Source organism: Asterias rubens, chromosome 1 (genome assembly GCF_902459465.1).
Source record: "Asterias rubens chromosome 1, eAstRub1.3, whole genome shotgun sequence".
Taxonomy (NCBI): domain Eukaryota; kingdom Metazoa; phylum Echinodermata; class Asteroidea; order Forcipulatida; family Asteriidae; genus Asterias; species Asterias rubens.
Genome location: NC_047062.1, coordinates 13,501,373 through 13,527,584, shown reverse-complemented (window position 1 = coordinate 13,527,584; position 26,212 = coordinate 13,501,373). Strand labels below are relative to the sequence as shown.

General features: G+C 40.4%; 1 protein-coding gene across 1 annotated transcript in view; it reads right to left on the bottom strand.

Annotated features, from left to right (window-relative positions):
- LOC117293639 (visual system homeobox 2-like) overlaps positions 1 to 12,850 on the bottom strand; it is a 29,892-nt gene extending 17,042 nt beyond the window's left edge. Inside the window, exon 1 of the mRNA XM_033776406.1 lies at positions 11,996 to 12,850. Coding sequence (XP_033632297.1) covers positions 11,996 to 12,431 — 436 coding nt within the window. The 5' untranslated portion in view covers positions 12,432 to 12,850. The remainder of the gene's footprint in view (positions 1 to 11,995) is intronic.
- Positions 12,851 to 26,212: the final 13,362 nt, after the last annotated feature.

The following is a 26,212-nucleotide window of genomic DNA, read 5'->3' as shown; positions in this document are numbered from 1 at the left end:
CCAAATGCAGTTTGTATAGCTCTTCTACGCACCGTTCGATATGTAGTTGTTATGTTTCTATAACTTATAAGTTAAGTTTAGGGTTAGTGTGGTTCTTTTCCCTTTAAGATTCTGGATGAATTGTTGCCCGCTCTTTCATAAAAGTGTTATGAATTTACAATATTTTGGAATGATTTATACTCTTGAAATGTATCCCAATGATTGTTTGATTGCTACCTTTGATGCTTTAACAGATAAATGAAATAAACAGACAATGGTATAAAGGGCAAAAATATAATTGCAATCCTAGTTTTGAAGAAAGAAAAAAAACCGAAAAATAATATAGGTCAACCTATACTCAAATTGTGGCGTAACCTATACATCCATACATCAAGGACCAAACTATCCTTACAGCAATCGATCATTAACGTTAGTTTCCTCCTGACATTGACCAAACATATCTTCAGAAATCCAAAAGGAGTGAGTGAGAGAGCTTTTGACTTCCTTAAGAAGTCCATCTTAAGAATTACCTATATTTCTTCGTTCATCATACGGCTCAATTATTCCTCTTTACTGATTTGTACAAATGGTTAGCGGCAGAGTGAGAGCGACAGAGAGAGAGAGATTTCTTATCCATCATGTCTTATTGTTTGTCTCAGATATAGTCCTGGTCGTGTGACGGGTGATTTGGTCATGCAGAAGCGACGTAATTACACCACGATACACGGACAGCGATGCAATTTCAGCATATTATCATTTTTATAGCCCATGCAGTGATTGCCTTGACTGCTGTATTCCTTTTGATTTCTTCCTGCGTTCCTCTCCTCCGTGCTGACTCTTCCTCTCACCCCCCCCCAGACATCTATTAAAGACCACAGATTAGTCTGCAAGGGACCCAGAGCCCGGCACCAGACCACCCCTGACCTTGGTGATGTAAAAGATCCAAAATAATTTTGAAAGCAAGATGTTGTTCATTAGTATACGTTTCCGGAGGGATGTGTGGTTTTCTTTGTTATTGCTCACGAACAAGAATAGGTCTATTCATCCACCATCGACACCCACCTACCACTTTCTTGTCTGTGCGATTCTGTTTTTCTTCTTCGTCCCCTTTTCACGTTTTATACCAAAGTCCAAGGACTGCTTATTTCATTTTGCCTTTCATGGGGCTGGCTGATTTACCGCGGGGACGAGCATCAGCGACACATACCTCGCTCTCGCTCTTTTAACCGTTTATTTCCGACAAAAGGAGTCGACCTTGTGAGATTTCAACCAAACATTTTTCACGAAGAGTCACGGGTCTGTAATTGCTCGTTACAATAATGCGAAGAATGGCCGTTTCCCTAAAATTTCCCACTCTATAATGTGTATAATTCGCTCCCCTTAAATTCTTGCAAAACTGCTAACTCGATCAAGCCTGACTAGAGCACTTAGACAATTCAAGGAATGCATCACTTCCCCCAACACAAGGTGGCATTTGTTTCAAAAACACACGAATTTCTGTTCTTTTTTTCACCCAATACCTCAAGAAATGCATTAAATCTTTAATTGCAACACGTCAAAAGGCCCTGCACAATACACATAATGTCTATACCTGCAATTTTGTGAGTACAAACACACGTGCAAACTTAATGAACTAAACGAATTACGACACCGAGCAATCTTGGTTCCATCAATGAAAACCACTCCGTGGAAAGGTTTTCTAACTGGCGTCCTAATTGGTCAAAAGTTCGGCACTCTAACGAAACAGTCCGATTTTGACTGAATACGGTACACGGTTTCTCACAGTGTGCAGGCCAAACTTTCGACCAATCAGAGTGTCTGCTATAACCCATCATGTTACAGTGTCAACCAATCGGAGTGAGATCATCATGTGGGTTGTATGTGGAGGAGGGTCGGGTTGGTCCATGTACGCGTCCTGCCTCGTTTCGATTACATTGTGTTATGATGATGAAACACAAGATGGGTGCACCGCAGTACAGGTGTATTTGTGATTCCGCATTATCACTTAGTTTGTGACCACTTTAGAAATGATCATCTTTACCTAGTAGGAAGTATGGGGATATAGAGGGAAGGAAACCAACCGCCTTACTGCTTGTTGTACGGTACTCATAACTGCCGAGCTTTTTACAAATGCAATCTATTGGGTGCGAAAAGGAGTAAAAGAAAACACCTTTTTCGTACCCTCTGTTGATGGGCCGGTGTAGTTACATTTGTTCAAGTGTGTTCAGACGTCAGAAGCTGTAAACATGGCTTTGATAACCCTGTGCTTCCAATCGTTCGTAGTTTGTATTTAACCATGAATTCATCGGATCAGCCCAAGTTGTGGTTATTTGTAAAACACGATCGTGTCCATGTAGCCACGATGTGTCATGTTGCATCGTGTAAATTGAAAACCTATTTGTGAAATTGAAATGTAGAAAATGATAGCCCTTCGGTGACATCTGTTCGAAAGTATCGGTAGACGACAACCACCCCGTGGACGGAAATAATAGTGCACTTGGCTAATTTTCAAGATGTCTACCGTTTCTAGCCTTGGGCTCTGTAACTGGCTAATCCCATGCGCAATGTTATTATACTCTAGATTAAGAAGTGTCGATCACACCTTCCCATTAGTATTCCTACGCCTTGTGGAAAAAAAGAAGGGCGGTCGCTACAAGGTATACGAATATGTAACTCCGAGTAATGGCGGTGTATACGGTTTCTCACGCACACGAAAACAAACATCTGAAGGCAAAGCTAATTCGATCATGTTATGAAATCAATAAGGTTGTTCACGAGGTATAAGAACGGTGTAAAAACGCCGAGTAAACTAGCCTTTTTAGTTCTAGCAAGTTGACCTGTGAAATTGAATTTATCAGGGCTTTTTCTGTCTCTCCGGCTCCGATGAAATTGTCTAACAGGATCTCAGCGCAATCAGCGTAATTGAATTTTTGGCTGCAGACTCTTCCCTCGGAGTTGCAGGAGCTAACAGAGCCATAATTAAACTAATCTCAGTATTACCGCTGGCTGGGAAATTTGATTTTGTGGGCGGGCAAGGATGTGTAATAATTGCTAAGTGAAAGTGGCCCTCCTGATCGGGTGTCCGGACCCTTTGGATTGGAACACTTGTACGATTAATTGAGTCAACACGTTGAGGAACGGCTTGAAAAGAGACTCTGAGATTGCAAACGTAAACCTTGTCGCGTCTAACATGTACATGTTGTGTGTTAACACTAACTCGATTAATACTCGCAGGATCAGCGAATTCGCACTCACTCTAACTAACTGACCACTTTCCAGAGAGCTTGGGAGAAAGGAAAATAAAGAAAGCACTAACCTCTCTGGCCAATTGTTCTAGGAAGTGGGTTGATTCACACTGCGGATGGTGTTTTTACCTTCGGAGGTTAACGAAGTAATTTCGTCGCGTAAAGCGTATACGCTTATGTTCTATGGGTCGATATTGACAAGTACTGCCAGCGTATGAAGCCGAATCTCGGCTATGTGCTGACAGTAAATGGCGCAACCTAATCAACAGATATGGTCGTAGTGCACACGACTCACTTTATATACCCGACAAGAACCACGCGGCCAATCTCGCATTATGGCCACTTGACTCCGGGAACTTGCACCGCGGCGGCCCTGCCCCGCTCCGAGGGCAGACACTTTACGGAATTGAAACATGTAAGCGTAATTTGATTCGCTTCGATCCGCCATGTTATTGAATTAAGACGGCGTGAAAGGTTCCTGAATAACCGCCGAACCAATCGGTGCGAAATTAATTCCAAATCCGATCGTGTGCTAGCACGCAATTCCCAATTCTAATCCATGTTACGGCAAGGATTTGTCGAACAGTGTAAGATAGCTAAGTGCAGGGCTGTATAGTGCAGACTACTAGTCCCAGACTATAATATCGGCCAACCACACTTTTGCCTTTTTATTTATCTCGTATATATCCACCCGGGCGTAGAACACCCCTGGTGTCTCACACTGCCTTTAAACTGCCTCCATCTCCGAATCAATATTTGGTCAAATTAACGCATGGATTTCCCTTGTAGTTTTTGCTAGCACCATAACTTGATAAGGTAATCACACGCAACAACTCCCTGGCTTTTCCCGCGCCTCGAGCAGCAGCTCGCCAACAGAAAAGGGGAAAATATCGTTTATAAGGGGGTATAAGGGCTATAGATCCCAATACGCAGATCCTAAACCCTCGGTACATGATCTATAACGCCACAGTGTTTATAGCACATCGTATAAAAATGCAAATATGGCCGACTTTAGACGCGCCTCATGTAGCGGTCCCTTGCGGGGAGGAAACGTTGCCCAGGCAGGCTGAGTAATGGTATTGAGTTTCATCAGTGGTAAAGTTTTTCCTGTAATCAGCTCATGGTTCGTGTTGGAAGGCTAGAAAACAGAGAAAGTAGCCTGATTTTAGCGAATGACGCGCCTGAAGGTAGAAGCATGGATTATTTCTTAGCGATGGAGAGTATACTTCCACACACACACACACACACACGACGCATGGTTTTACTGTCTTTTTTATTACCTTGTAGTTTTTTCATCTCATCGCCTTCTTCTCGATGCTTATAATATTGGCAAAGATGTAGAATGCAATTCACACCGCCAGCTTTGTTGCCTTGCGCGCATTACCTGATTACAAATATAGGGGCGTGGCGAGTGCGGTATAGAGGCCACACATTTACACACATTTAAGCCGGGAGGTTTATTGTAGCAATTTATATAAACTATCAACAAAGAAATATTTGGAAAACTTTCTTTCATGAATTCTAGTTAAAGAAGGTGAAGAATATTTTGTTGGTCTAACTAGTAATCAGAACATTTTGTATGGTGATTAAGAATGCGTCATTATGCACAAAAAACAATTTAGAACTGTGTACTTCTGTCGCCATTTCTAATTTCATAAGTCTATTTTGTTTTTCATTGAAATCATATTTTATGAAAGTACATTACAATGTTACTTGACACTTAAGTGACAGTGTAGTAGCCTACTACGTGTAAGGATTTATAGTTTTGTTGGTCGTGTTTATATGAATTAATTAATTAATTACCAATATGGAAAGTTGATTTGAATTGAATTGAAGTAACATCGACAGTTAATGCAAATAAGATTCGTCCATAAATGTTGCTATCAAAACTTATGAAATTAATACTCTTCAGTTTTAGTTCTACAGTAATAGCGGACCAGAAGTATTGGAACTATCCTGTCAGAAGCTAGAATCGTACAATCCCTTCAAAGCACCTGTACTCAGAATCAAATATATATACATCAAGATTGCTGTTTATACTCTGTAAAATTAAAAGTCGTTTTTCAATTCAACTAAACGAAAAAGGCGAGCTGCCCTACATTGGCTGAACAGTCACATGGACAAGAATCCAATATGTGGCTTGGCGGTTCAAACACTGTTAAACATTTACTTGCCCGTTGAAGGTAATATTCTGCCAAAGTATTCAATCAATCGTTATTATTCGGTGTAGGGGATGAACTTAATTCACTTTCAGGCAATATTTGGACCCAAATACTGACTCCTTGGCTTCGATGATTGACGAGTATTTGGGGTATTTAGGGTATTTAGGGTGATTTGCCGTTCTACACAACCACTCTATAATCCTGGGCCCAATTTCATTGAGGTGCTTACAGCAGAAAATGATGTTGGTGTGACACTGCTCTAGAATTGAAAAGGTCGTGGGTTCGAATTCCAAGCCTTCACTTGCTTGTTTTCACTGGACTCGGGAAAGTACAGAGTGCTACCATACATCGGTATATACGAGTAAAACCAAAATTAATATACTCTATCTCTGATGCAATTTTAACATATATACAGAAAATGTTGCTTAACAATTTTAGAGTAGGATACGCGTCACAGCTTGTACATGTGACACGGTGTAGTTTGGCTGATAACCTTACTCTGGCAAGCAGCATTTTAATGTGCTTATCATGAGTTACTTGTTTGTGCTTAAGCAGCTGTATGAAATTGTGCCCCTTTTGTGACCGCGCGGTCTTAGTGCATCGGACACTATTCTGATGCTGAGTCGTCAGGGTGTTGGTTCGAATCCCGGTTATGGAACTTGTGTCCTTAGACATTAAAAACCTGCTACTGAAAATCATCGCTTACACGAGCACGCGGCTATGTATTACGTCAAGCCCCTTACCAAGTTGGTAAGCTTTTTGCAACGTAACAAAATCTAAATTAGTGAATTAAGTAACAATTAAACGGATTGTATAAAAAAAAGAATTATGTTTGTGTGTTAATCATTTAGTGATTTTTAAAGGAACCGTGTGGTTACAGTTTAACCGTTTCGGGGGGAATAGCGAATGCCCGTTTTCTTACTGTTTTTCACAGCGTTTTCAGCGTCTGTGTTTTCGATCCCATATCGTTAAGAAGGCGTCTATCCTGCATGGGTATGTAAAATAGGTTTCAGTTGTGATGACAGGCAATTTGTAACGTTTATACATAACAATAAATACCGTTTAAATATTGAAATAAATAAATCAAGAGGAATTCGCCAACAGCTGTGCACAATTCTACAGCCTCGTGACTGTCAGTGCACTGTAAATAAGAGTTCGCTCATCATGTTAATTGATTGTTGGAGAAGCTGTCCCAGGCAGCATCACTTGAACAAGGTCTGCGTGCAGTGGATGAAACTTCATGTAAGTCTGTAACAAGTACAGCGTGTTCGTTAGCACACCCACTGCAATTAGACTTTGGTTTGTTGTACATGCACGGTTCACCAAACAACCCGCATCGTGGAGGTTTCTATTGGGTGTAATTAGCAATATTACTTCGGCCATTTTGTGGCTGGGCACGAGGGCCGTGGAAAACGTTCATTCTCCCGGTCATGCGCGCTCTGCGCTGACACTCACTCGCTCGTCATTTACATTGGGGAGTGAAAAGGCAATTGGTCACGCGAAGATAGTGCACTTCAACTTGAGGTAAACAGGGGGATAACTTTTTTGTGTTTGTGAGTCTGGCACAGTATCCTATGTCAGTGTTGCGCTGTGTAGTTTGAACAGCTGAATCGATGGGGCTGACAAACACTTTGGACAAGCGGATTTCAATGGCAGCTTCATGAACAAATCACTTCAGCTTATAACACGAATTAGCTGAAATATACTAAACGCAAATAGACAGAGCTACCTCTTGTTACTGTGATTGTTTTAGAATGAGGGTGGTTTTTTTCACTCACCGATCAATGCAGCTGGGCAAACCATGCTAATTGTTAGAACAATTAACACTTTGGTGACGGCTTTCTTTGAGTGTTACCTTGATTATCTGTTTGTTGTTGTCTTTGTTTTTGTTTGTTGTGCTGTTAACGTGAGTGCCCTTCAACGTCAAACGAAGACGGATAACAAGAACATGCGGTTGGCTTTAAATGTCTTGGAAAAAAAAACAGATACACCCTCGTTAATTTCCATTCTTGAAGGTATCACTGCATCATTGGGTTAAGGAAGAAAATATTTTCTTCAATATATATATGCAAAGACGTTATTTATTACGGTGTTAAAAGCTGAGAGTAAACAGCGAATAGTTCATGAGTAGTGGTTCAGGATTTGACGGCTATTTTGCAAAAAAAAAAAAAATCTTTTCAGAAGTGAGATTTCATTAGCCACTTGCATTTCAGAGCAAGAAATAATTAAGTTAATCGTGTCAGTTTACAAACGTTGCCAGATTAAATTCATTCACTTTTATCAACCATGTACCTTTTTAAAATGGCTTTAAGTGATTTTGCCTCTGACCTTTTTGGTCATTCTTGAGCAAGGACATAATTTTATTTGCAAATACGATGCTTCTGTCGGTCACACTTTTCTTCACAAATTGAATAATATATATGACACACCAACTGATCATCGAACGTGTTGCTTAAAAATGATAAACCCAAACGTTGTCTCCCCAAGATATATCTTGTTTCAAAAAAAGAGTGCACTCTCTACAGGAATAAAATAAAATGTGACCGATAATAATGAAATAGAGGAGATTTTATTATTGGCCATTCCGTCGAGGAGCACTGGTCCATTTTGTGTGTCTGACACCTGCAAGCGGTAATTCCATCAGTCAGTAACCCGTGCACCACGGGTTCTCTGCCCGCGTGTGTACCGCGCAGTCTGCACCCTAGCTAGCTCTCCGTGGTCAGGCATTACGGCAAACAAGATTAGCCGTTTTACCGACACCAAAAAGTGTCCAATCTCGCGCGTGCATGTTTACTCTCAATTAGCCCGTTACACCAGAGGGTTATTCAGCTTCTTCTGCACCACGTGCTGCCCCAAGAATAAAAATGTATGTATTTGTTTTTTTATTGAGCGAGTTTTTATTTATGGCTTGTTCCGAGAGCAGAGACTTCAATTCCAGGGAAAACAGAATATTCCGTATGATACACTTGCGTGAGGCAGTTGGTGTATTTTATTAATGCTTAGTCACGCAGTGAAGAATGACATGCGTTTAGAAGTGGATACGGTTCGAGTAAAAAACTGTAAACAAGTTAAGAGAAGGTTGATAACGCCAGTCTTAAAACTATGTCTCCTGAAGACACCCGGTGATTACGAATTATGTGGTCTGTTTTACAACTTAATCCAACAACTAAAAGCTTTTTGCTGTTCCCTCAGAAATGGAATGGGCAACATGGTTATTTCATTGATTTCATGGACGCCATTTTTTGTCACTTGGTTTATGACACCAAAGTGGGTCAAACTTACGCCGTCTTTGACTAAATATGCTGAGAAATAGTGTTGTTTACTATTTTGAAATAAAAATTGCGTATGGATATAGGTCCGTACCATCCACTTGACGTCAAGACTGCAATGTAAAAACCTTATGGTGCTTTTAAGCGTCATAAAAGTGTCGAGCAAGTTATTTTATTTTCAGATGTTGAAAACATGTAACAAATGCTACCATCAGATGAGTTTTGATCACATGTCAATAAACACACGCAATCAAAAATTATTCAACAAATTTGTAAAAAGTCACTGGACACTATTGGTAATTACTCAAAATAATTATTCACGAGCAATGGAGAGTAACTTAGTTTTTGAGAAGGGGTAACTTCTCACTCAAATTTCGAAAGACTTTTAGGTCTTACAGGCCTTGTTAATCATCTTTCATTAATCTTTTACAAATTCGATGGCCAATTGAGTCCAACAGATTTGTTGTTATATTCATATGTTTGGATACACCAAGTGAGAGGTGTCAAGTGCCGTTAACATGTGAACATCGTACTAGGCCTATTGAAAAAGGTGCACAATATTTTTTGATTGACAGTTTTATGGTCATAATAGACATGGCTATTACTTTATCAGTGACCCTTTTTCACGAAATCGGTTCAGTGAAAATAGCTTCATATTCTATATATTTTTTGTCGCGGACTTGTGTTGCTTGTTTTGTTCCATTTTTGCAACAATCTAAAGAAGGAAGACCATATCCCTTGTCCTCCTCGGTTTTTATACAGATTAAAACTTTTTTTAAGCAAACACAAACCATCTGCCTGGCATATTACATATACCATCCGAATAGGCTGACCTCTGAATCTCCTGGAATATAGTTACAAGTGACTGTACTTCGAAACCAATTTGTTGATTGGAAAAAAGACCATTGTTCGCCGCTGCGCGGGGGTTAGCAGACGTTACGAATCGCCCCGTACACAGAGCGACCGTTGTACGTTTAATTAAACATTTTCTCCATTTATGCAATTATGTATACCTATTTAGTGCGACTGAATGATGAAAACGAGTCCTCGGGTTTCTGGTAAAAGAAAACATGTAGTATCGGAGGTTTGGTGACAATAGTTTGCATTATCTGATGTGTTTACAGTCGCCCACGGATGCTCTGTTAAGTCTTCCTGGCCTCACAGTTAGATTCCCGGACCCAGTGCTGTTCAGGGCATTGTTACGGCATTTGTTGTCCCGTTGTCCGTTCGATGCTAAATTAGCACCCAATTGTGTTCCCCAAAGAAGACATGTCCCCGTTTTTTGTGTATACAGCACGGACTTTTTGATTTGGATTGTTATTTTGTTATGTTCATGTGGATGACAGATAAGATGATGTCCAAGGAATCGGAAGTGCTGATAGGGCTATCAGCTGAAGTTACACGAGTTCTTGAAAGAGGGACCTGTCTTTATTTGGGTCACAATGACTCCGGGTTGGTGGGAGATCAAAGTGATTGTCACCCGTTACTCTGTTGGCAAGTGACTGGCATGTTCACTCAACCGGGTTCCGGTCGACGTTTCTTTTTTACTGCAAAACAACCTTGGTCCGTATTCAATCATATAAATTCAGGAACAATAAATGTAATCAATAATAATAATAATAATAATAATAATAATAATAATAATAATATTGAACATTTCTAGCGCGCCATGTCTGTCAATGATGATACTCCTGGCGCAAAAAAATAAAAACTCTGCTAACACAAAGACAACAAAAAGTTAGAAATCTTAGTCTTTCCGAAAAAGGGATGTTTTGAAACGTGTTTTGACATGGGAACATATCTGTTTTTCTGAGTTGAAGTGGGACGCTGCTGTTCGAAAGAGATGACCCATTATTTACAGTAATACCTCATTACACTATTCTCTGAATTGATTTTTTAGGACAGTTTAAAGATTGGTAATATCGGAAAATTGATTAGTTTCAATCTAAAACTCCAAGCCGATACAAGTGCCGTCAGAAACACTGTCAACGCCGGCAATCAGTATCTGATGGGGGTAATAAAAATACTATTGCTTATTTCGATTGCCATAGTGGAAAGTACGGTATGCGAACATTCACAAAATTCCTCACAAAATATTCGTGATTTTCACTGAAATGGGACCACGTAAATGGACAATATTTTGACAATAAGGTTTGTTTGGTTTGTTTGATCTATAACGCACTACATTTGGTGAGTTGTCTTAAAAAAAAACACCGCAGAAGAGATCAGACACGTTCCTAAATGTTAGTACTATGTTTTACCCGTCACAAGAACGATCATAGAGGCAAGCTTAAAGACACTGGACACCATTGGTTATTGTCAAAGACCAGTCTTCTCACTTGGTGTATCTCAACATAGGCTATGCATTAAGTAACAAACCTGTGAAAATTTGAGCTCAACCGGTCGTCGGAGTTGCGAGATAATGATGAAGAAAAAAACACCCTTGTCACACGAAGTTGTGTGTTTTCAGATTTTTGATTTCGAGACCTCAAAATCTAATTCTGAGGTCACGAAATCAAATTTTAGGAAAATTATTTCTTTCTCGAAAACTAACGGTACTTCAGAGTGAGCCGTTTCTCACCATTTGTTGTACTATCAACAGCTCTCCATTGCTTGTTACCAAGTAAGTTTTTATGCTAACAATTATTTTGAGTAATCACCAATGGTGTCCACTGCCTTTTTAAAATAACGCGCTGATTCCCGTTTTGCGTTTTGATCAGCATAATTATACAGGTAGTTCAAAATATTGTGACGGTCTTTTATTCGAAACCTTATACACAATTTAATGTTTCATCTGAAATCAACAAAGTAGTTTAGTGAAGGCCAAATGCAAACGTAATCAGGCTGTCTACCTCAATGAAACCATACGTGGTTTACATCTATCAACTACAATTGAAGATTGGAGACTTGAACATCTCATGCCACCAATACTTTTGGACCAGTTGTAATTTATATTTTTAAGTGTTAAATTTACACTCTGTACCCACAAAACTTAAATGGAATTTGGGGTTTATAATTATGTCAGAGTCACTCCTTAGTATGTCTGGCGCCCTATCGTGCTGGACGATAAAAAGAAAAGTGAATGTTACCGTTACTGTTTTTTCAAGAAACCGGTTTGAAAAGCGTTGTGTTTTAATTGAGCCACCGCACAGACCCTGGGCTTTGTCGATCATTAATTAAACGGAAGATTCGGTTATAGAAGTAGGCATTAATTTTTAGTATTTCCAATTTTTGATTATCGCATGCAGTCTTGAAAATATTCCTCTGAATTGCGTCCTCCCTCGGATTGAGGATATATCTTTTGAATTTATGTTTACTTGAAAATAACACTTCATCTTACCTGTGATATGGTGCCGTTCTTCACTTTGTGGCGGTGGCGAAGGTGGTGGGGGCATTGCAGCCGCCGAGACTAGCCTGTTGTGCATGGCAAGGGCCAGAGTTGCCGGCTCAAACATGGGTGGCTTGGCAAAGTACAGAGAGGCCGGGTGAAACCCAGGCAGGGAGGCCATAGCCTGTATATGGTGATGGGTCCTCATGATATGAGCTGCCCGGAGCGAGTCGTGTCCCGCTACCACCGCACTGGGGTCGCACATCGAGTGCTCTGTCGTAGCCGTAGACCGGCCGAGTCCAAGCAGCTCGTGGATGGCGAACGGGGAGCGCTGTATCGGCGACGAGGCGAGAGAAGTAGCCACCGATGAGGCGACGACCAGGGGCCTGGGTGCCGATATATGCCCGTGTAGGTCCCCATGTCTCACTGCTATCGTCTCTCCCGTCATACCTGTATCCAAAATTATGACTTCTTTCTATTAAATCTAAATCCAAGTCCAAAAAAACAAAAGTTTAAGAAGAGAGGGTCTTGGATGGACCGCGTGCAGAGAAAAAGTTACCCGGCGACTTCCGTTGTCAGTTACTAGCGGAGTTCCACGTTCTGAAGTACAGAACTTGTGTATGCTGTCCTCGGTCAATTTATACGCTGATTACTCGACACCATTTGGTCCTTATCAGAGCAACGAGCTTGTATTGGGCGTATGGCTTAAAGATGAACTCAAGTATAGCTTCACTCGCCCCCGACTAGCAAGACCCGACCCGTGTCAGTCGGCTTTTTTTATATATGTGACAGGGAAAATGTATTTCGCCATGTAATCACCGACGACTGAAAACACTGTTGTTATAATTAGCTATTGTTTAATGAGTAAACGACCTTGCTGCCTCCCCCATCGTCATCATCACCATCATCATCAACATCATGACGGAATGCCATCAGAAAGACTCAGGAGCTGTCAATCATCCTGTAGCACCGACTCACTACCGCTGCAGGGAACCCGTGCGCCACATTGGTGACCAACCGATGATGGGTTAATTAATTAGGAGAATGGACTATACCGTTTGGATAATGCACGGACATGGAGGGTGCCTTGTGTTGCGAGTTTTGTGGGCCGTGGTTTCTGGGACGGATTGCTGACTCATGATAGGTGAACTCTCCCCAAGCCACCCCTCATGAATAATATTTTTTTGCAGTTGTCATGTTTTGATGTGCTAATGACATGCTTTTAAAGTTTAAGAATCACTTAACAAACCATAGCCGCGGGCACTTCCATCGTCCGTATCATCTTTATCAACGTCTTATTTACCACACTCATAATTGTAAGATCTATGTCATTGTTAGTGTCACCGTCATCGTGACTGTCACTGTCTTATAACGTCACTCATGATTGTAAGATCTGTGCCATTGTTGGTTTCACCTTCATCGTTTACTGTCACCGTCATCGTAACTGTCACAGTCTTATAAACAACACTCATGATTGTAAGATCTGTGGCATTGTTGTTGTCACCGTCATTGACCGTCACCTTCTTATAAACACCAATCATAATTGTAAGCTCGGAGCCATTGTCGGTGTCACCGTCATCATGACTGTCACCGTCTTATAACCATACTCATGATTGTAAGATCTGTGTCATTGCTGGCTCCATTGTCATCGTGACTGTCACCGTCTTATAAACATCCCTCATGACTGTATGATCTATTGTCGGTGCCACCGTCATAGTGAGTGTCACCGTCGTTGTGGCTACCCATCATTCATAAAGCACGTACCAAAAACTGACCAATGAGCTCTGTGTTTAACCCCTATCCATATATAAACTAGCGTCAAATCAGAATCTGCGCTGGCAGTGTCGACGACAGTTTTGTGTCACCATTTGTTATTCATCATTTTGTGCATTTTGCATGACCCGTAAACCTTGTGCAGTTCAGTATATTAAGCTGATAGTCTGTAGTCCCGGTTACAGACGTTTTGTTTTTTTGGGTTTTTTTGCACTAGCGATCTTTGCACCGATCTGTGGTCAAAATGGAGGACTTTATTTTGAATTATATAAATTATTGTTAAACCAAAGTGGAATTCCAAATTTTTGTTTGTTAAACGAGATATTTCACATAATTGGCAAGCTTGGGGTTGAATGTTTAAGGAACAACCAACATCAATGATTTAAAGGAAGTGGCTGAGTGGCGGGCCCCACGAGTCCATCATTATTATTATGTATGATCTAACACCTAGACGAATTCCAACTACTACGTGCCTTATAGCCCGCCCTCCCACATATCCTTTTGACTTCAAAAGTCAAGCTGCATTTGGTTGTATCTTAATAGGCTAAGTCCAGGGTTGCATCACGGGGTTTTGTACACCGAAGGTGGACTTTGGGTTCGAAGTTTTTTTAGATCGTTTTTTTTTTCATTTCTTTGCACACACACACTCACCAGTTTGCATGTTATGGCGATTGTGTAATGAGTGACCATCGGGAGGTGGCTATAGTAGTAGGAGAGAAAAAACACACCGTGGTCTTTTATTTCAACTGACTCTTGCGTGAAATTGTCAATTGAATTAAACGAAGTGCTCACTGAGTGTGCGTTTTACAAGATATAAGAGCTGTGTGTTGGTGTGTTTTTATTTCGTGAAAAAATGCCAAGGGCTCAATATCGGTGCTGCTTACTGTTGGCAAAGAATCGGCGCTTATAAAAGCAGGGAATTCCGCGCTTACGTCAAGCGTATTTCACAGGTTGGCAGGAAGTTTTGCTTGTGTGTGAGTAAGCCTACTCCATCCACGTTACTAGGCATTCTTCGCTTACCCAGCTAGCGCAGAAATTCCTTGCGTACACAGCACGGTTTAGTGGAGAATGGTGATCACAAGCTCGGCGATAAGCAGAGTCATGAAATTTGAACCTGCCCTTACTTTGATTCTGTTGACAGCAACTAGGCCAAATGTTTGTTCGACTTTTAGTACATATTTTGGGTTGTTTGGCGTCGGGTAAATGTTTATAATTGAGCGGTGAAAGGTTTTCTCAGCAATTTGCCCAGCATCCCAAATCGAATATACAGGAGGAGAGTGCCGATAGAAAAACAAGTGAGTAAATTCGTTAATTTCATATCTTGTTTAACACTACGACAGCCGTAGGATATTACAACAAGTCCCGGGGCATAATGGCTAATAAATTACCGTGGCCGATATGATTGGCAAAAATTAAGTTATCCTATCTCATGCGTTTGTTCCATGCCTTTGCAAATCAGGGAGGATTGCCACTAGTAGGGTCGGCATTTCCTTTAGTATTGCAAACCTACTACTACCCCCGCTAGGCATTGTGGCACGCCGAGCATGCATCCCATTGCCCCCATGGCACAGCGGCGCTTTCACGGTCCCCGCTCTAGTGATTGCCCTTCCCGGTGCCAAGCACCTCTCCGTTCACCGACACCACAGCCCCCTTCCAATGAGCTTGTTATTCGCCGGGCCCGTCCTATAAGTGAATTTGGTGCGCTAAATTGGCCCCGTGGTGATGCGAAGAAAGAGAACAGAGAGGATGCATTCTGCCTTGGTTGTTGTCACCATGGTAATTCCTTCCCTGATGTAGTCGTCTGATGGGAGAGACCACTGAAGCCCAGGACGTGCGCTCTCAGTTTCTCCCCATTGAACACTTTCTTCTGGTGTCACCGAGGCGGTCTGGACGGTCTCCAAGCGCATTGGTTTCCCATTCATAAGGTTCCCTCATCCACTCCAGTGCAGGGCCCATTTAATCATACTAATGGCCGGTTGAAATCTGTTTGTTGGCCCTGATTGATTCGGAATTACATTTCTATCGTGGCAAGGGGTAACAAGAAAGACATCTTTCTCTTCGTGTTCCCCCGTCGCACACTGAGCATCTAAGCACTCGCCAGTTAATCATGCTAATTCGTTTTTTCATCAACTTGCACAGGCAGCCATGAATTGGCTTGCCCGAGGAACGGATTTTTTTGCTTTAACTTTCCCAGCCACATTTTACGCTCGGTCACGCCATAATAGTCCGAAGAAAATTTGTGAGGGGGAAAAATACATTGTCATATGTCCGTGGTAACTGGGGTGCATGTATGTGATGTGTTGAAAACTCAACAGGCACATTTACTCAATTCGACAGTAATGTACGATTAAACTGATGAGTATACGAGTCGAGTGTACCGTTGTTAGCGCCTGATGACCAGGCCAAGGACCAAGGCTAGTCATGCCGAATTAGAGAACCTTCTTTTAAGACGGATGTTGGATCCTTCTTCGCAACCACTCAGCTGTCAATTTGCGTTCGCTGTCAACCCTCAGTGAGACGATGAAATTTATAAAGGAGCAAACTGCAGGTTCTAACGCCAGGTTCTGTGGTCCTATACTTAAAGACACTGGACACTATTGGTAATTGTCAAAGACCAGTCTTCCCACCAAACCTGTGAAAATTTGAGCTCATTTGGTCGTCAAAGTTGCGAGATAATAATGAAAGAAAAAACACACTTGTCACACGGAGTTGTGTGCTTTCAGATGCTTGATTTTGAGACCTCAAGTTCTAAATCTGAGGTGTCGAAATCAAATTCGTGGAAAATTACTTCTTTCTCGAAAACTACTCCACTTCAGAGGGAGCCGTTTCCCACAATGTTTTATACTACCAACCTCTAACCATTACTCGTTACCAAGAAAGGTTTTCTGCTGACAATTATTTTAAGTAATTACCAATAGTGTCCACTGCCTTTAAAATGTGACTTTTCCATAACTTCTTCATTCAGTTTCTTCTGATTATTACATTAATATTTGAGTTTGAAACAACGCTTGGTTGGGGTGAAGTTTACTTCAATAAAATCGACCATTATCAACGGGCAGTTATCCCCTACCCTGTGTGTCACTAAACTCAAATGTCCAATACTTGCACTAACGATGTAAAAGACCGAGAACGAAATTTTGGGTAGAAATTGTACATTTCTTTCACTCAAAAGTTTCAGAAACATATTTTTGTTCATGGTACCGTGTTGATGATTGTGAATGGAAAACAAAATGACAACATTTCTAGGAAAAAGCATCTTTGTTAAAAAAAAGGTGGAGCTTTATCAAAATTGACTTCTCATAATTATTATTATTTATACTTATTTAATGTTATGACAACCTGCAATACACGTGTTCTCGTGCTTTAGGGTCATGTCACACTTCACCATCTAATGGAGGAGAAAAAAAACACTTATTTTATCATTTCCTTGAGATCGTCAGAAATCTCTTGAGCCACGTTGCTCTTTTTGGATTCAGTACAGTTATAAATACCTCCAGTTTGCCCAATAGAAACAAGTCATCTCAGCCCAAATATTAGTACAAATCGGATTCTTCAAGACGCTGGATACCTTTGGTTATATTGTCATTGGTCAGTATTCTCACTTGGTGTATCCCAACATAATATGCATCAAATTACAAATATGTGATAATTTAGACTCAATTGGTCATAATAAGGTGAAAAACACCCTTGTTGCACAAATAATTTGTGCGTTTTAGATGCCTAAAAAGTGCTCCAGGTCTGAGGTATGTGAGTGAGAAATCACCCTTTTCTCAAAAACTACGTTACTTCAGAGGAAGCTGTTTCTCACAATGTTTGATACGTTCTACCTCTTTTTGTGCTCGTTAGCAAGTATGAGGTTTTATGCTAACAATTATTTTGAATAAATACCAAAAGTGTCAAGTGACTTTAAAAGTATAGCTTTTTAACTATATTGAGTACCCTTCTACCTTTACCGGGTACGAAAAGATTACACGATCTCATGCATTTGCTTCCAAACATTGTTAAATTTTGTTTTGCTTATAGTTGCTTGTCAAATGATCAGTAGCTTGCAAAGTATCTTCTTCTTCTTCCAGACATAATTCTGTGATTTTTTACCCTTTTGTACTAAACAATTCGCGATGCTTCGATGCGAGGTATCGATGCATTTTGGTTGCTTTTATTTGCTTGTCAAATGATCAATAGATTTCAAATATCAATGTTTCTTCTGTCAGATATGATTCTGGTTTTTCTTTTAACTTTTTTTTTTCCCCAGAAGACGATCAGAGCATCCTGATCGAAACGTTGAGTTGAAACCTACGGTTCTTTTAAGAACCACCCCAACTCATTTATAGGTCATCGGTGTTACCGCAAACCTTACGTTTTCTGTTTACTTTAACATGTACTAGGGTGAAAATATCAAAGCTCACAAAATCCCAATAATAATTGTGGGTCTAACCACGCCCTTTGATGTGAAGAGGGGCGCAAATTCGTCGGTGCTTTGGTCCCTCGATTGCCAAACCAAGCGCGCTGAGATTTAATTTCTGACTGACCTCAGGGAAGGCAGAGGCTAGGGTTGTGGGTACAAAGTCAATCTGTTTTTCTTTGGTCAATCGATTTTTTTTTTTATGGAAGGGAGTGAATAATAATTGTTAATGTAATTATACTCCGTGATGATGAACCGAGTCGATTGCTCACGGCGTGTTTGGTACCACCAACCAATCCGTGTCTATAAAAAGACTACACCAAAAGTGTGATTTCCTTGGAACAACAATAATTGTAATTCCCCAAATCGTTTATGACCGTAAACATTCTGTTAGTACTTTGATGACCTCGCCTATACAGCTGCATGTGACGTCAGAAAAGTACATCTAGACAATATTATTGGTAGTCTTTTCACGGAGGTGTTCACAATTTCGAGTATTTTTATTTTGAGCACAAAGTGGTGACTTTGTATGCATTCTGTATCTCCCTTCTCCAGTTACAGTCACTTAGTTTGGGCTGATTTAGTTTCCCTATTCATACGAGGTTTCTCACACTTGGCCCCCTCGGTTCCCCTCTTGCACTATTCCCATAATTGATCCCCCTAACATGTCCCTTAATTCCTTTCCCCGTCTCAGGACCTCATCTCTTTTTCTCTCAAACCTTTCTGACAATTTCACCTTGGTTTTTCTTCTTATACTTCTGTAATATACTCAATGGTAGTGCCAATCTGAACACTGTATCCATTCCAATTTACAATATAATCTCTTGGGGTTCACCCACCACATGTTCTAATTTCTGGAGAGAGAGAAAAGAAGAAAAAAATCTACAATCAGCTTTCCATTTCTCATCTCACTCGCACATTTTTCCTCCTGTAACCATGTCTTTCCTTAAATTCGTCCATTATTCCTGGCCTACATTCTAAGAATAAAACCCAGTGTACGAAAGAAGACTCTTCTTTCCCATCGTCCATTTTCTCGTAGGCGATACAGTTAGTGTCAGTCCCCAAAGCCCGCCAGCTTGTTGTTCACGCTCGGAGCGCGCTGCAAGCCAATCGCTTGCCGGCACAAACCCTGGCGATAAAAAGAGGGGACAAACGACGGCACATGGACTAAATGAAATTAGTACATTTTGGCATGTACAGGACACCAATGGGACTCCGTGGCGGGCTTGTAAAACGCTTTAAGTTAGCTTCTAATCAAGAACCCTGCCATCAGACAGGCCCTTAGAAGCGGCATTTCAGATCCCAGCTATTTGTAAAGGCGGATGGCCCAAGAGATAGGGGTGCCCAACAAAGACGCGAATCTTGGTTAATCAGTCAAGATACAAGACGAGAAAAGAGGCGGGCCTGCACACCGAGTGCAGCTATACGGCCAACAAACAAACAAAATCTCATCTTCTTGGGGCTAAATTGCAACCCTGTTTGTACGTACCAGGTGAATTGGGCATGCCGTTCGTGGATTGAAAAGCAGGTCACAGGGGATATTAAAATGCCGTATTTAAGTTCCATTTAATCATTCTAATATGCAGCTTAATTCATCGCGGAAGCTTTTAAAGTCGTGCGATCTTGGAATACTTGTTGTAATTATCGGTTGACGGTGCCCCTGATGGGGGAGCCGCTTGTAGCTCTGCAGGGTATCCCCTCACTCCATACGTTCAGTCCAGCGTTCAATGTCCTACCAACTGGATAGTTGAACAACATTCAAAAATCAAACTCAGATTAAATTCAAGGATTTCTGTACTTTCTCAAACTTATTGTATAGTCAAAGAGTCGAACGCATATTATGCGAAAATGTTGTTGGTGTTCCAGCAGACTCCCACCAAAAGTTAGAGAAAGATTGGTGTTTTGATTCGTTTGTTCGATTGTTTGTTTGTTTGTTTTGTGTCTAGTCAATTGAATGTTCAACCATTCTATTGCGATATTGAGTATTAAAAGGATGTATTGCGCCATCTCTGAAAACTTGTCAGCCTGAAAATGGACACACCTAAAGTCCCATATATATATATATATACGTCTTCAGTTTGAGTGTTTTGCAAACAGATTTGGACAGGTTGGCTAGCGAAATCGAAGCCTTATAGCGCTAACGATGAACTTGCACAGGCCATTCTAATGGGGGTCAGGAAACCAGACGAAAAGGTAACAAACAATACGCAAAGTTAATTTATACGATTAACATCTTGAAGGGTTTGGTTTCTTTTGAAGGTCAAGTTTTTGGCCATGACATGAACCCCTACTCACTGTGACTGAAGATGTGTGTGTTGTTATTTACGTGTATTAATTTCGGCCTCATTGGTCGTTTTTTTTTTTTTGGGGGGGGGGGTCATGTATTTATTGTGTATAAATATAACAATCTATCTGAACCTGCGGGTCCGGTGCTTGAACATTTGAGGATCATTTAGGCATTAGAGTTTGCCCATTTGGCTTGGAGGAGAGCCTCAAGAAAACTGGCAGTCGGTTTGGGGGAAGAACACATTTGCAATGGTGTTTTTTCTGGGGTTTTGCACAAAATATCCAATCGGCTGACCTTCCAGAAATTGAAAATAATTCTGAAGTCTAGTCGTCTAAAAAATATATTTCATTGGTTTCCAAGGTGCTGGGAGACTTTAATTATTTGTTGAGTATTTTTTAATATTAAGCCTTTAGCATTGGTTGTTCTGGGAGTTTGTTTATCTAAATGCAGTCGAACATACAGATATACGTGTAGGAATCAAAGATAGGCATCAATGTAGTCACCAACTAACAACAGAGAAGGATGTGTAATGGGTGGGGGGGTGTCACACAACCGAACAATACCAAGGCTTAATACCAAAAGCCAAAACATCTTTCTTAGATTGCCCACGTGCATCAACCCAACGATCTCGACTCTGATTAAAGCTTCCATGCCATGGATTATTAAAATGCCAAATTCACACTGTCAATTCAATGGCCTGTATCTGTATCCATTCAAAATATCATTCTATTCAAGGGTCCTTCCCCGTCTGATGAGAGGGCAGTGGTCACACCATGGGGACCATAACACACGGGTCCCCCAGTAAACAAACACCCGATGTTAACCTCTCGTCTTGACCGTGCTCTTGTGAGTCTGCTTTAAATTTACATTTGTTTTGTCAGATTTGCAAGAAGGTTGTTTTGTGCTTCTTTTCGTACGACACAAAACGTCCACAGATTGAAGTTAAAGGCGCTGTACACTATTGGTTATTACTTAAATTTTGTTTTGCATAAACACTTACTTGGTAATGCGCGACGGAGAGCTGTTTATATAAAACATTGTGAGAAACGTCTCCCCTGTAATGCAACAAGGATGTTTTTTGTTGTTATTTTATGCATTTGTTGGGACACACCAAAAGTTGATATAAAAAGCGTAAAAACTCTCAATGGCTAATATTGTTCAAATGAAATTTGACTATTTATCCCTAATTGCTTACAAAAACTAGTTGGATGTGCTTAGAAAACTAAGAGTCGATGTTTTCGAGGTGTGGGTATATTTACAAAGATGACCGTGCGACAATGTATATCTTTAATCCAAAACAGAGGGATGCATTCTGTTCTTCTTAAAAATGTTCTTCTTAAAAATGTACATTTTAACATTATGTATTAATAGGAACTTTATATTTTTGCGCGTTTTCGTGTATGATAACTCAAGTCTAAGTCATACACATAATTTAGTCGGGGTTGTCATTTTGCTAATAATTATTCAAGACTTATATATACGAATTATTGCATTAGAGCAACCCAGTATTTGTTATCGTCTTGATAATTAAATGTTTCATTTTAGCTCTTTCCGAATGCAAACTATCCTCATCATACAGCCCTAAACCTACATGCCTCATAGTGCCAACTCAATAGGACCACTTTTTACTTCTTCACTTTTTCCCTTTTTTACATATATATCTTATTTCAAGAGCTAGATTCGATCATCTTCAAATCCTGATGGTAGCCAAGTTATCAGCGGCCTGGTTAAAACTGACTTCAAAAAAGCACGAAGAATTTCTCTTCTAACCCCTTCCCTCTAACCCCAAGGAACTGGGGTAATTTACTTAAGCACCGGCTCTCCGCATCCCCCGATCCCTTTGGGAGTCTCGTTGGACACTCGCAATCATCTCCTCAAGATTCCTCTCTCATTGAAAACATCGAAAGAGGGGAAGGAGTAAAGCGAAATGAGAGAGAAGGCAAAGAAAGGCAACCAGAGGAGAAGAGACGTTGCAAAGAGAAAACCACAGGCGCCGCGGGTGCTTTAAAGTGGGCTTATCGAGCTAAATCCCCAGCGGGACCGAGACCAAGTCATCTACCGTCGATTACAGGTAAATTCCGGGCGAGATCATTCAGTCGATCCTGCCTCACTCCGTGCCCCTATCGGCTCTCTTCATAGGGATGACCTGTTATGAGTAAATTCGAAACAAATCAACCTGGGTGTATAGCCTTCAGATAGAAGTAGAAGGGGACTAATAAAAAAAAATCCGCAGCACCACAAGATATTATGGTGCTCAAGTGAAAGGAAAAGCAAATATCTTCAGCACTAATTTGACTCAAAGTAGTTTGAGAGCTGTCTAGATTTATAAATCACGTGTGCTCGTTCTGGAGGCGGTGTCATGGGACTCTAGTGGTGGATTTATATTTTCGCTTGGTCGATGATTAAATGTACATGTATATTAACCACATGCATGCTTCGTGTATTTACACTCCAAGTCAAACCGATTTGAGACTGAAAGTCATAAACGTTTACATTATATGACTTCTTGCAAAACCAATTGTTTTTGCACACAAAGTCAGACAAAGAATGATCATGCTGTTATCAATTTTGAAGAAAAACACAGCCTTCTTTTGTACCGGGATGAGAACAAAAAGACACTCAGATTTGTGTCTCCTGAGGTATGAGTAACGATAAGCTGGGGTTAATTTGAATATTGTTTTTAAATTAAGGCGTTACAAGCCGCCATGTTATGGTGCCATGATCGACCCATCACCAGAAGGAACACATGATAAAACAAAAGTATATCTAGGTAATTCAATTCAATTCAATTCAATTCAATTCAATTCAATTCAATTCAATTCAATTCAATTCAATTCCAAATTGGTTTATTTTTATATAAAAATACAACACCAAATAAAAAGTCACAGACTAATGGCATTTGGTTAAAACAATAAAATTACATCAAAAATATATGTACAAGTATATTATGTTAAACACATTATTAAAAAATATTACTTGAGTTAAGCAGACAAACAGGAATTGGGAAAACAGCATTAAAAAGGGTGAACAAAATAAAACAAATGTGGACACAAAATTAAAAAAGAAACAAAGGCGAGTTTAAAACAATACAACTGCATTCTGGAGGCAAGCGAGATTTGGACACAATGGGAGCAAATAGGTAATGAAATGGGGCTGTTATCAGTAAAATAAATAAAAAGTATACTATTCGAAATTGTCGTATTGAAGTTATTATCAAGATTCAATAGAGAATGACATGAATTAAAGCGATTTCTTTTCTTTTTCTATACAGTGCTTCTCTCCCCAAAGCACATTAAATCATAATGTTCTCCAAATAAAACAGAACGTGTACAGTTTATGATAAAAAGGTTATGATGGCCGCGTAAGCACTGTTTGGCAAAATTCAACAAGCTACAAATTAAAGCAAAATAACCAAGGCACGATAACATTACACAACAATCAACTGCTGAAATATTTAATATGTTGTGTTTCACGACCGAACAGATTCATGAGTTCGAACAAAGCTAAAAAATGAAAGTCCAGTTCTGCGACTATGTTACAAACACACAGGGCCCAGCAGCCCCATTCACACGAGCGCTGCAAACGTAAAAGAAACAATAATTGTGTGACAAGTGACATTGGTTTGAACTCTCATTCCCCATTTAGTTTATGCTGTCACAATCTAATGCCATGTGTCTGGTATCCTGACGCAATGAAAATCATCACTATAAAATATCAAAAGGGGACGAGACTATAGAGTCTCTGCCAGCCTCAGTTTGAAATAGAGTAAGGACAGAGAGGTTTGAATAAAGGGTGACTTGACGTCACATTTAAATAGCGGTAACCAATACTTCATGTCGGTCTAAATTCCCAATTGAGAGAAGACCGATCCAACCTCACATGCATGTCAAATAAACCCAATCATATCTCACTTATGGTCTCATATTTTTCCTATTTAGAGCTGGATAGCAATCTCGCTATGGCAGATTATATTAGATTCTCTTTTTTTAAGCTGAAGGACACCTAAACACAGCCATGAATTAATTAATATTTTGGAGGGCCTCCCAAACACCCCTTAGGAATTGACTTGCTTTGTCCCGGAAATTGCCGGTCTGACTGTGATTAAAATAGATAATTTGCAGACTAACAATCACAATTTGCAATTCACCTTCAATCATCATAATCCGTTTATTAAATAAATACCATAATAATATAGCTTGGAGTACCCCGTTCACTGCATGAAGGTTTTTTTCTCCTTCTTTGGAGTGGTGTATGTGGGATTAATTTTCTGCCAGCCCCGTCTCCGAGCGGGGGGCGTACTAGACCCATGATGATGAAGTGCCACATTGGAATAGTTTAGCCCGACGAGGTCACCGTTAGACATGAACCCCATTGTCATCATGGAAGCTAGATCCAGCGAAGATGTCTCCGTTGAACACCCCCCCCCCCCATCCAACCCTCCCCCACAGATATCGATTCCACTGTTTGCAATCTTCCCTTCTCCCCATCATCTCTTACTGTAAATAATACATGCCTAAGTCTCCCATAATTAGGGCGACATTGAATGGGATGTCTCACACCATATAACGGTGAATTAAAATTACAATCATTTTTCTCGCAGTTAATTGCCTATCCTCTTCAAGTGCAATTCATGAAAATATAGGATTTGTGGCGAGAGTGTGCCGCTGTGATTAGTATGTCTGGAAGGTGTCACAAGGCCGGTAATTAAGCGATGAGAACACGGCACGTTAAGTGCAAGATTCATTGATGGTATGGAAATTATGGCCAATATAATGTTTCAATTAGTACTGAGATGGGTCTATTGATGAACTGGCTCAATGGAAATGAAAAATATGATAGTTTGCAAAAACTGGGAACAAACTGCATAGAGACATGTATGTTTTTACTTTTCAATCGACAATGGACAAAATTTTAGCTAATATGCCAACTTATAGCCCATATATTTGTTTACATTTGTTGGTGCTGGAAGAGAAAACTTAACGATAACAATAAATACATATTAACTGCATCATTCTTTAAGTTTATTTTTTATTAAAACTCGAAGACGCAGCAATTAAAAAGTATCGAGGATAAATGCCAAAGCCATCAATTCAGTTTCAATATCATAATTATGTGTTTGTGGTTGTTTACTCTTCGAGAAAAGTTTCGATGTTTTTTTTTTTTTTAATTTATTTTTCGTTGAAGGAAAAACATGCTCTTATAAAATAATCTCCTTCAAGATTCAAGTCTATGCATTGCTCCACGGGCACAGTTTTGCTACTTCAAACCCGACATCCAACACACGAAAGGAAAGATGTTTATTTTCTCGTTCTCTCCCAACAAGGACTCCGTAATTGCCGAAGAACCATTCAACCCCATGTCTGACACATCGTGTTTTCCCCCGGCAGATCACGTAACCAAAGGCCAAATCGCCTCCCAAAGTTGCCCGTAATGAAGAAAATTAATCCCAAATTGGGAGTGACTTGGTTCGTAGTCGAAGACGCTGAGGCTGTGCCGAGCACAATCGAGCCTGTATGATTGTTAGCTGACACGGGCCTTCTTCAATTCCTCGCCAAACTCCAATGTATGTTCCACCGTCTCCCTTGTGTCCCTCACGGTTCTGCAGTTCTGCTTGCTCCCCCTGCCGGATGCAAATGTCCAATTAGGACCCTATTAGGGGAGACTAAATAGAAACGGTTAGGTCAGTAAATTTGCTATTTTCTCAGACAAGAAAAGAGCTAAAAACGATTCACCTTGCGCTAAAACATCATCATGGGCACGTATTGTG